This window comes from Oncorhynchus keta, chromosome 19 (assembly GCF_023373465.1).
Source record: "Oncorhynchus keta strain PuntledgeMale-10-30-2019 chromosome 19, Oket_V2, whole genome shotgun sequence".
In the NCBI taxonomy this organism is placed as follows: domain Eukaryota; kingdom Metazoa; phylum Chordata; class Actinopteri; order Salmoniformes; family Salmonidae; genus Oncorhynchus; species Oncorhynchus keta.
This window is the reverse complement of record NC_068439.1, coordinates 46,995,603-47,008,110: the sequence shown is the minus strand read 5'-3', so window position 1 is coordinate 47,008,110 and position 12,508 is coordinate 46,995,603. Positions and strand designations below refer to the sequence as shown.

The window sequence follows — 12,508 nt, the reverse complement described above, 5'->3', positions numbered from 1 at the left end:
GTTACCAGCCGCAGAAATTGCAGACAAAATAGACTCAGTGAATCAGGCCTTCATGGTCAAATTGCTGCAAAGAAACCACTACTAAAGGACAACAATAATAAGAAGAGACTTGCTTGGGCCAAGAAACACGAGCAACGAACATTAGACCAGTGGAAATGTGTCCTTTGGTCTGGAGTCCGAATTGGAGATTTTTGGTTCCAACCGCCATGTCTTTATGAGAAGCGGTGTAGGTCAAAGGATGATCTCCGCATGTGTATTTCCCACGGTAAAAAATGAAGGAGCAGGTCTTGTGGTGTGGGGGTGCTTTGCTGGTGACACAGTGAACTCTGATTTATTTAGAATTCAAGGCACAGTTAACCAGCATGGCTACCACAGCATTCTGCAGCGATACGCCATCCCATCTGGTTTGGGCTTAGTGGGACAATGACCCAACACACCTCCAGGCTGTGTAAGGGCTATTTGATCAAGAAGGAGAGTGATAGAGTGCTGCATAAAATAAGCTGGCCTCCACAATCCCCCGATCTCAACCAAATTGAGACGGTTTGGGATGAGTCGGACCTCGGAGAGAAGGAAAAGATGCCAACAAGTGCTCAGCCTATTTGAAAACTCCTTCAATACAAGGACTATGATTGAATCGTACTACACCAGCTTTGTTGCTCGTCGGATGTGGCAGGGTTTGCAAGCTATTACGGATTACAAAGAGAAACCCAGCCTCGAGCTGCCAAGTGACGCGAGCCTACCAGACGAGCTAAATGCCTTTTATGCTCGCTTTGAGGCAAGCAACACAGAAGTATGCATGAGAGCACGAGCTGTTCCGGAAGACTGTGTAATCACACTCTCCGTAGCCAATGTGAGCAAGACCTTTAAACAGGTCAACATTCATGAGGCCACGGGGCAAGACGGATTATTAGGATGTGTACTCAAAGCATGCACGGACCAACTGGCAAGTGTCTTCACTGACATTTTCAACCTCTCCCTGACCGAGTCTGTAATACCTACGTTTCAAGCATAGTCCCTGTGCCCAAGAAAGCAAAGATAATCTGCCTAAATGACTACCACTCTGTAGCATACAGGTCGGTAGCCATGAAGTGCTTAGAATGGCTGGTCATGGCTCACATCAACACCATCATCCCGGAAATCCGAGACCCACTCCTATTTGCATACCGCCCCAACAGATCCACAAATGCAATCTCTATTGCACTCCACACTGCCCTTTCACACCTGGACAAAAGGAACACCTATGTGAGAATGCTGTTCAATGACTACAGCTCGACATTCAACACCAAAGTGCTCACAAAGCTCAGCACTAAGCTATGGACCCTGGAACTAAACACCTCCCTCTGCAACTGGATCCTGGACGTCCTGATGGGCCACGCCCAGGTGGTAAGGGTAGGCAAAAACACATCTGCCACCCTGGTCCTCAACACTGGGGCCCCTCGGGGGTGTGTGCTTAGTCCCATCCTGTACTTCCTGTTCACCCACGACTGCGTGGCCAAGCACGACTCCAACAAAATCATCAAGTTGGATGATGACACAACAGTGGAAGGCCTGATCCCCGACAACTATGAGACATCCTTTCGGTTGGAGGTCAGAGACCTGGCGGTGTGGTGCCAGGACAACAACCTCTCCCTCAATTTGAGTAAGACAAAGTAGCTGATCGTGGACTGTAGGAAAAGGAGGGTCAAACAGGCCCCCATTAACATTGACCGGGTTGTAGTGGATTGGGTCGAGACTTTCCTTGGTGTCCACATCACCAGCAAACTATCATGGTTCAAACACACCAAGATAGTCGTGAAGGAAATATTTTACCCTCAGGAAAATATTTGGTATGGGTCCCCAGATCCTCAAAACGTTATACAGCTGCACCATCGAGAGCATCCTGACTTGTTGCATCAACGACTAGACGGGGTGGTGCGTACAGCCCAATACATCACTCGGGGCCAATCTTCCTGCCATCCATGACCTATATACTAGGCGGTGTCCCAAAAAATTTGGCCCAAAGAATTGTCAGACTCCAGTCACCCAATTGATAGACTGTTCTATCTGCTACCGCACGGCAAGCAGTACCGGAGCGACAAGTCTATACAAAAGGCTCATTAACAGCTTCTACTCCCAAGCCATAAGACTGCTGAACAATTAATCAAATGGCCACCCGGACTATATTCATTGACACCCCCTCCCCTTTTGTTTTTACACTGCTGCCAATTGCTGTTAATTATCTATGCATAGTCACTTTACCCCTACCTACAGTACATTAACAAATTACCTCAACTAACCTGTACCCCGCACATTGACTTGGTACCGGTACCCCCTGTATATAGCCTCGTTATTTTATTGTTACTTTTTATTTATTTTTTACTTTAGTTAATTTAGTAAATACTTTCTTAATTCTATTTCTTGAACTGCATTGTTGGTTAAGGGCTTGTAAGTAAGCATTTTGCGGTAAGGTCTACCTGTTGTATTCGGCACGTGACAAATACAATTGGATATGATTTGAAATTTGGTTGCTAATTAACTCATTAACGAGGAAAACAGAAAAAAAACATATATTTGACACACACTTCCTCCTCTCCGTCTTACAATCGTTCTCCTCTCTCTCTCTCCTCCAGACCACGTCAGGTGAGGACATGCGTGATTTCACCAAGGTGCTGAAAAACAAGTTCCGCTCCAAGAAGTACTTTGCCAAGCACCCCCGTTTGGGCTATTTACCAGTCCAGACTGTTCTTGATGGAGACAATATGGAGATGTAAGTGCCTTGAAGGGATGGTCTCGTCGTGTTGCCCTCCTGTCAAGACTTTAATTTACACTCCCTGTGTGCTTACTTACCTGTCTGCGGACTGTTATACCCTCTGGCAGACTCAGGCAATTTATCTCCTGTGTAGCACAGAGCTGTAGCACAGGGTTGCTGCTCTGCTGAGGAGTGAGTCTGTCTGGATTTACGCTGGTCGCTCGCTCAGACACACATAAATCCTCAGTAATGGTGTTTAACTATTGCAGATTATGCAGATGCTAGAGTCAGGTGGCGGGAGGTGTGAGTTATGTCCCCCTCTCTGTCTCCATAAACTAGTAGCTTCAACGAATGTCTCTCTTTCTCCCCACATCTCTTTATCTCACCCCTTTTTGATATATCCTCCTCTATCAGTATCTTTCCATCTTTGTATGTCTCTCTCTCTCTTTCTCTCTCTCTCCTTCACACAGACACACACTAACGCACGCACATTCCAGATCTATACAGCTACTCCTCAGATTGATTACCCCACCATCCTCATTCCACTCATCTCTCCACTCTGTCTTGCTTTTCCTCCCTCCTCTCTCTGTACCTGAGACATAAAATACATTACCAAAAGTATGTGGACACCTGTTCGTCAAAATTCTAATTCCAAAATCATTGATATTGAGGTCGAGCACTGATGCTGGGCAATTAGGCCTGGCTTGCAGTCGGTGTTCCAATTCATCCCAAAGGTGTTCGGTGGGGTTAAGGTCAGGGCTCTCTGCAGGCAGGTCAAGTTCTTCCACACCAATCTTGACAATCCTTTTCTGTATGGACCTCGCTTTGTGCACAGGAGCATTGTCATGCTGAAAAGGGAAAGGGCCTTTACCAAACTGTTGCCACAAAATTGGAAGCACAGTGTTGTCTAGAATGTGATTGAATACTGTAGCATTAAAATGTCCCTTCACTGGAACTAACGGGCCTAGCCCGAACTATGAAAAACAGCCCCAGACCATTATTCCTCCTCCACCAAACTTTACAGTTGGCACTATGCATTGGGGCAGGTAGCATATACCTGGCATCCGCCAAAATCAGATTTGTCTGTCGGACTGCCAGATGGTGAAGCGTGATTCATCACTCCAGAGAATGCATTTCCATTGCTCCAATGGCTGCGAGCTTTACACTACTCCAGCCTATTCTTGGAATTGTGCATGCTGATCTTAGGCTTGTCTGTGTGGCTGCTCGGCCATGGAAACCCAGTTCATTAAGCTCCCGACAAACAGTTATTGTGCTGACATTGGATCCAGAGGCAGGTTGGAACTTGGTAGTGAGTGCAAACAAAGCCAGATGATTTTTACACGCTTCAGCACTCGGTGGTCCCGTTCTGTAAGCTTGTGTGGCCTACCATTTTGCGGCTGAGCCGTTGTTGCTCCTAAACACTTCCACTTTACAATAGCAGCACTTACAGTTGACCGGGGCAGCTCTAGCAGGGCAGAAATCCGAACGGTGGCACATTGAAAGTTACTAAGATCTTCAGTAAGGCCATTCTACTGCCGATGCTAGTCTATGGAGATTGCATGATTGTGTGCTCGATATTATACACTTGTCAGCAACAGGTGTGGCTGAAATAGCCGAATCCACTAATTTGAAGGGGTGTCCACATACTTTAGTAAATATAGTGTACCACATGCAGTGGGGCGTACTTGACAAATGCCTTTAAAAGGTGGAGAAAAGTTTGAAAATTGGGAAGGGATTCTTTAAAATGCTACAAAGGAAATGGTGGCTTGTAGAAATATGACTGTTCAAAAAATAATCACACACACTGTTAACTCCCTCCCACCTGCTCTTCCTTCATTACACGACAAATGGGATTTCTAACTAAGAGACATATGTTAATTTGAAAGACGCATTGGAGCCACCTTCCTTGCTGTGTTATGTGTCGTTCACCACCCTTATTTGTGAGAGCTCAGGATAAAGGCTGTACACTACATTAACTCTCGCAGGGAGTCTGATGAGTTTAGGAGTTGTGTGGGTTGGAGTTTGAGAGTGTGCATTTGGGGACTCATCTTAAAACACATTAACTCAGACTTTTGTGTGGAGTCAATAACACACAATAACACAGAGATGTACAACGTTCTGACAAACACAAACACACACTTCTGTCAACCCGAGCAGAGGCGGCAGTAGCGAGCGCGGGCTAATGAAATTCCTCCTGAACATATGGCAGTGTTTCTGTGTTCCCAGCACCCTCTCTGTCAAGCAAGGAAAGGTGTCGGAGTGCACACGTGTTGTTTACCCCCCTTATAGAGGAGAGGAGAGGGTGATAGAGGATGAGAGGAGAGGGGAGGAAAGAACATTGTTAACAGACATTGTTAACCTTTCTAGGGCAGGCGTTCTGCTAGCGGAACCCCTCCACAACATTCCTCTGAAAAGGCAGTGCGCGAAATTCAGAAATAGTTTTTAGAAATATGTAACTTTCACACATTAACAAGTCCAATACAGCAAATGAAAGATAAACATCATGTTAATCTACCCATCATGTCCGATTTCAAAAATGTTTTACAGCGACAGCACAACATATAATTATGTTAGGTAATAGCCAAGTCAAAAAAAAGAGACAATTTTCCAGCCAAAGAGAGGAGTCACAAAAAGCAGGATAAAATGAATCACTAACCTTTGATGATCTTCATCAGATGACACTCATAGGACATCATGTGACACAATATATGTATATTTTGTTCGATACTGTGCATATTTAGATTGGCGCGTTATGTGCAGTAATGTTTTGATTCCAAAACATCCGGAGAGTTTGCAGAAATACTCATCATAAACATTGATAAAAGATTCAACTGTTATTCACAGAATTAAAGATAGACTTCTCCTTAATGCAACCGCTGTGTCAGATTTCAAAGAAACTTTACGGAACCCAAAACAGCCAGAGGAATTTCCGCCATTTTTTGGGTGAACAGAAGTTAGAAATTACACCATAAATATTCACTTACCTTTGATGATCTTCATCAGAAGGCACTCCCAGGAATCCCAGTTCAACAATAAATGACTGATTTTTTACATAAAGTTCCATAAAGTTCATCATTTATGTCCAAATAGCCACTTGTTGTTAGCGTGTTCAGCCCAGTAATCCATCTTCATGAAGCGCAGGCACTTAGTCCAGACAAAAACTCAAAAAGTTCCATTACAGTCCTTTTGAAACATGTCAAACGATGTATGGAATTAATCTTTAGGATGTTTATAAAAAATCAATAATGTTCCAACCGGAGAATTCCTATGTCTGAAGAAAAGCACTGGAATGAGAAGTAACTCTGTCGGGAGCGCACATCATGAGACCAAGGCACTCTGCCAGACCACTGACTCAAAGAGGTCTCATGAGCCCCTCCTTTATAGTAGAGTCCTCATTCAAGTTTCTAAAGACGGTTAACATCTAGTGGAAGCCGTAGGAAGTGCAACTTCATCCATATCGCAATGTGTATTCCGGAGGCCGAGCTTTGAAAGACTACAAACCTCAGATGTCCCACTTCCTGGCTGGATTTTTCTCAGGTTTTCGCCTGCCATATGAGTTCTATTATACTCACAGACATCATTCAAACAGTTTTAGAAACTTCAGAGTGTTTTCTATCCAATACGAATAATATGCATATATTAGCATCTGGGACAGAGTAGGAGGCAGTTCACTCTGGGCATGCTATTCATCCAAAAGTTAAAATGCTGCCCCCTATCCCAAAAGAGATTTAAGTTAAAAAGTGAGTGTCAGGGCAGCTTGTCCCTCAAGACCTGTTGAGCTGCACTGGCATACAGGTGAGTTTGAAATAATCAGGATTGAATTGGATTTAATATGTGTTTTGGTATTCAGTGAAAAGATAGAATATATTCCCGGGACCACCCATACGTAGAATGTATGCACACATGACTGTAAGTCGCTTTGGATAAAAGCGTCAGCTAAATGGCATATATATATAATACAACATCATGCAAACAATAATGATAATGAAAACCTTTTGCTACAGTATGGAACACTCAACACATGCAACAGTGTGTGTGTGTGGGGGGGGGTGTATGGTGGTTTGCCATGTAGGCTAGTTGTTGTAGAAACTCCAGCAACAACCAGCAACAACTCCAGTATCACATTTGACACCACAGTATATTCAGCACTCTGCACTCACAACATCATGTGATCAAGGCTTTGCATATGAAAATGCCCTTCCCTCCCCTTCATTTTCAGAGTCAGTGTGGGAGTCTACTGTTGGCTTCGTACATACCAGTCAGTCCCTTTCCCTAATACATAAATACACAAAGTCTCCCTGATGGTGCCAGGGACATGCTTCAATGCAGAGACAAGTTTTTGTTTAGGTGTGAATATCAATTAATCTGTTTTTTTTAATGCAATGTGTTTAAAAATAATTTGAAGAATTGTTTTTACCAGAAAATAGTTAAGCCAACAGTTATTCCTTCACATTTTGTCAGAAAGGGGCTACTAAGTGTATTACGACTATTCTATATCAGGGGTATACATTGAACATGTTTGTGTTTGTCATGTGATCATTGTGCATTTCTAACTTTTTTCTATAGTTGCTGGTTGATGACAGTGACAATATCATTCCTGTAGATCACGGTGGCTAAATGTGGTTACTCAGTATATCCAGGGAGGTTGGCTGTAGCTGCTTTGGCCTGCTGCCATCCCAGGGAAAAGTGAACTCTTAAGGCCCAGCATCACTGACTCTCCAGGCCCCTTACTCCTGCTGCCTGTGCTCTATACAGCAGCAGCACCAACATTAGGCAGAGCTAAACGCTCCAAAGTTCATCCTCTCTCCTTCCTCCCTCTTCCTCCCGCTCTCTTCATCTTTTTCATAAGATGGCACCCATCCAGCCTGTCATGAGAAAAATTGGAGGAGAGAAAACCGTCTCATCACAGCAGTGTGTCTGTCTGGTTTTGAAAAAATTATACTAAAACCCTAGTTGGTGTTGTCCTCTCTAAAAAAAAAATGTCCTTATGTCACCAGTCACCAGTGCACAAAGTGCTAGCAGACTGCAGACAGCAGTCCCAAATAGCGAAATCTCTCCTTCACTGAGTGATCATGTACAATAGGAGTCTCATTTTGGCAGAGAAGTGACTACAGCTTTCTGTAACCAATGCGAGACACACACATCCACGATTCAGCGTTTTGCCTTTGAATGTCTCCACTTTCTTATTACGAACTATAAAACAAGGAATGATCTAACTTTCAGAGCTCACAAGCAATTACCTTAGCATCTCAAACGTCCTTTCCTTCTCTTCCTGTCACATTTATATTTAGCAACTGTTATTTTTCGGTACATTAAATTCATTTTTTTCGGCACTGTGCATTACAAGTTTAGACCTTTTGAAGTCTGCAAATTAAGTGTAACTGTAATAAGGGAATGGCACAGATAGGATATGGTATTTTGATAATCTCGGTAATGCTGGCAAATGTCAAGTAAGCCTAATAATAGCTGCACATTTGTCCTTGCGATTAGTTACAATATCACTTGGAACTTAATAGTTTAATTACTAGAAACCATTGGACCATAGGCTTAAGACGAAAGGGAAGATTTTATTTGGAGCTGGCTTTGAGAATAGGATGAACTTGCTCCTAAGGTCAGTGTATTTTCCTCTATAATAGTAAAGGTTAGGATTTGGTGTGGGCAAGCTGATACTAGACCTGTGCCTCTAAGGGCAACATCTACCTGGTTTGATGCGTGCTCCTGTTGTCACACACTTCTGGCTGTACCAAGCATCAACCCTCTTATGCTGTTGGTTGGAACCCTACCACTTGTACTCTCCTCCTGTTGTATTTGGTTCTTGAACGTGTTCCTGTTATGTGGTCCTAAATATAGATTTTCTGTGGTGCCTTTCCTCTCCTCCCCTCCCCTCCTGTCTGTTTCTCTTGCAGTCCCGTCACTCTCATCAGCATGTGTCCGGAGCAGTATGAGTGAGTATCTGCATGTGTCCCCCTCCAGATCAGAATGTTCCCCAACATCTAAAATTTACCACCCCAACCACCCCCAATCAGCCGTCACACCGCATGTTGCCTGTCTGCCCGATCTACCAAGCAAGCACTTCCTCCTCCTCTTCCTCACAGCATCCTCTTCCTCCTAACATCCTTTCATCCCACTAGCGGTGCAATAACTCCTGACTGGCTACCTAGATCATCAAAATCTTCTGTTGTTGATTTGTTTGTTTATTTATTTATTATATTCATTGATTTCTCGCTGCTGATTTGATTTGATTTTGTAATCAGTCTTTTTGGTTGTGTTATTGTGTCTCATTTTTTACCCATCTCCACCCTTCCATTCCCCCTCTCCAGGCTTTCCCAGTCACCCCAGCTCTCTCATGATGACACTCATTCCAGGATAGAGCAGTATGCTAGCAGGTACTGTACGCTTCCATCACACAAACTTTGCACACACTTGGTCGTGTAGAAGTTGAGAATATATACAGTGCATTCGGAAAGTATTCAGACCCCTTCATTTTTTACACATTTGGTTGTTACAGCCTTATTCTACAATGGATGAAAAACATTTTCCCTCATCAATCTACAAACAAAACCCCATTATGACAAATGTTTGCAATTTAAAAAAAAAAAACATGACACTCGAAATTGCATTGTTTCCATTGATCATCCTTGAGATGTTTTTACAACTTGATTGGAATCCGTCTGTAGTAAATTAACTTGATTGGACATGATTTGGAAAGGCATACACCTGTCAAAATATTGTCCCACAGTTGACAGTGCATTGTAGAACAAAAACCAAGCCATGAGGTCAAAGGAATTGTCTGTAGAGTGCCAAGACAGGACTGTGTTGAGGCACAGATCTGGGGAAGGGTACCAAAGCATTTCTGCAGCACTGAAGGTCCCGAAGAACACAGTGGCCTCCATCATGTATGGAAGAAGTTTGGAACCATCAAGACTCTTCCTAAAGCTTGCTGCCCGGCCAAACTGAGCAATCGGGGGAGAAGGGCCTTGGTCAGGGAGGTAACCAAGATCCCGATGGTCACTCTGACAGAGCTCCAGAGTTCCTCTGTGGAGATGGGAGAACCTTCCAGAAGGACAACCATCTCTGGGGCACTCCACCATGCAGGCCTTTATGGTAGAGTGGCCAGATGGAAGCCACTCCTCAGTAAAAGGCACATGACAGCCCGCTTGGAGTTTGTTAAAAGGGCTCTCAGACCATGAGAAAAAAAATGTGGTCTGATGAAACCAACATTGAGCTCATCATCACGTCTGGAGGAAACCTGGACCCGCTCATCACCTGGCCAATACCATCCCTACTGTGAAGCATTGTGGTGGCATCATCATGTTGTCGGGATGTTTTTCAACGGCAGGGACTGGGAGACTAGTCAGGATCGAGGGAAAGATTAATGGAGCAAAGTACAGAGAGATCCTTGATGAAAACCTGCTCCAAAGAGCTCAGGACCTCAGAGTGGGGCGAAGGTTCACCTTCCAACAGGCCAACGACCCTTAGCACACAGCCAAGGCAATGCAGAAGTGGCTTCGGGACAAGTCTCTGAATGTCCTTGAATGGCCCAGCTACAGCCCGGACTTGAACCAGATCGAACATCTCTGGAGGGACCTGAAAATTGCTGTGCAGCAACGCTCCCCATCCAACCTGACAGAGCTTGATATGATTGAGAGCTTGAGGGGATCTGCAGAATGGGAGAAACTCCCCAAATACAGGTCTGCCAAGCTTGTATTGTCCTACCCAAGAAAACTCAAGGCTGTAATAGCTGCCAAAGGTGCTTCAACAAAGTACTGAGTAAAGGGTCTGAATACTTATGTAAATGTAATATTTCTGTTTTAGTTTAACGAAACAAAATGTGGAAAAAGGGGGTCTCAATTCTTTCCGAATGCAATGTATTACCGCCTATGTCGTCTACACTGTTGTCCATTAAATTAGAGACAGTAGGGCTAGCCTCCCTTGCAAATATTATGGTGCCCCCTCAGTTTCAGCCATTCCATATGCTATACCATCGAGAGCATCCTAACTGGTTGCATCACCGCCTGGTATGGCAACTGCTCGGCCTCTGACCACAAGGCACTACAGAGGGTAGTGTGAATGGCCCAGTACATCACTGGGGCCAAGTTTCCTGACGTCCAGGACCTCAATACCAGAGGAAGGCCCATAAAATTGCCAAAGAATCCAGCCACCCCAGTCATAGACTGTTCTCTCTGCTACTGCATGGCAAGCTGTACTGGAGCGCCAAGTCTAGGTCCAAAAGGCTTCTTAACAGCTTCTACCCCCAAGCCATAAAACTACTGAACAGCTAATCAAATGGCTACCCCCCCCTCCATATTTACGCTGCTGCTACTCTCTGTTTACTCTCTGTTTATCACCTATGCATAGTCACATGTGACGAATAACATTTAATTTGATTTACACTGACAGGATTTGACCACCTGGTCTGACCCATCCTTCCCTTTCATGAACCATTAACCCACAGCTCAATGCACCTCACTGTTACCAGTTAACAAGCTGCCTTAACGCACACACACGCAAACATACACATACTGTACACGCAGACTCTGTATTAGCATACAAGCCCTATCCCAGTGTTAGCCGTGGGCCAGTGTAGGGCCAGTAATCCACTGTGTTCCCTTCCCAACCGCATGGATCTATCACAACAACAACACTCCACCCGTGCCCAATGGGATTGGACCAGTGTGGTTCTGAACCTCTCATCCCAGTTACTGTACTGTAATCCATCTCATGTCATAATTTGATCCCATATTGTAGTGGCTGATCCTCTGGCTGATGGACTGAATTCTGTCTGAATGTCAGATGTCTGTTGTCCACTCGTTATGTCACATTTCATCCGGTCACCTAGAATGGTGCACTAGCCAGCAGCAGTTTCTTCTGTACCCAGTAATGCTTCGTAGGCATTGACCCCCAACTTAACGTTCATTAACTCATCTGTGTTTCTCAGACTGGCTCAGATGGAACGCTCCAATGGTTCTCTGCCCACTGACAGCAGCTCAACTACAGGAAGCATGTAAGTAAACATTAGTAACCACAAGTAACCATTAGTAAACATTAGGTTTCTCCGTTACCCTACTGTCCACCTACTTGTCAACCTTGAAGTTAGACTAATGGACTTCATATCTCTGTCATGACTACCTGTGTTATGTTTGGCTCTGTGGACTGTCTCACCCTGCCATAAAATATTGAAGTCTCTCAGTTAATTCATGTGTTAGAGCTTTGAGTGGCATAAAATAAATATATATAACGATTATATATGATTATTATTGTCATTATTTGGTCTATGATAATAATTGAACAAGCAGAGAACAATAGATAGAAAAGAGGATGCGGAGAGGATGGGGGAGAAGGAGGAGAAATGGAGATGGAAAAACAGAGAGGGAGGAGAAGAGTTTGAAAGATAAGGATGAAAAGAGTTTGTTAAAGCGAGAAAGATGGTTTGCTTTGATATAGATTAAAATGAATGATCTTGGAGTGGGAAGATGGTTATGGGAAGAGAGAACTTTCAAGAGAAAAGGCGGGGCGAGAGAGGGAGAGGGGATGACAAAAGATAGAGAGGCGGTAAGCAATACTGAAGCCGCAGATTTGTGTGTGTGTCTGTCTAAGGGAGAGAGAGAAAGAGAGAGCGAGTTTGAGAGTGTTAAGACCTAATCCCAACTGAGATTCTTATCAGGGGAATGAGTTCTCTGAGCTCTCTGACGCCCTCTGAGGTCACACACACACACACAGCTCTCTGTACACACTCTGTTGCTATGATCCTGTGTTTAGAGGGGGGTTAGAATGTGATGA

At 44.2% G+C, this 12,508-nt stretch overlaps 1 protein-coding gene across 5 annotated transcripts in view; it reads left to right on the top strand.

The window, feature by feature from the left end:
* LOC118398379 (utrophin-like) overlaps window positions 1–12,508 on the top strand; it is a 176,033-nt gene that overhangs the window by 139,656 nt on the left and 23,869 nt on the right. For 4 of the 5 annotated variants that reach the window (XR_008071033.1, XR_004828614.2, XM_052470692.1 and 1 more), the window contains 4 exons: window positions 2,610–2,746; window positions 8,635–8,673; window positions 9,049–9,114; window positions 11,667–11,732. Coding sequence is in view for 2 of the 5 variants with exons in the window: in XM_052470692.1 (XP_052326652.1) it covers window positions 2,610–2,746; window positions 8,635–8,673; window positions 9,049–9,114; window positions 11,667–11,732 (308 nt within the window). In the remaining 3 variants the exon portion in view is untranslated. The remainder of the gene's footprint in view (window positions 1–2,609; window positions 2,747–8,634; window positions 8,674–9,048; window positions 9,115–11,666; window positions 11,733–12,508) is intronic. The other variant, XR_008071034.1, reaches the window with a different exon arrangement.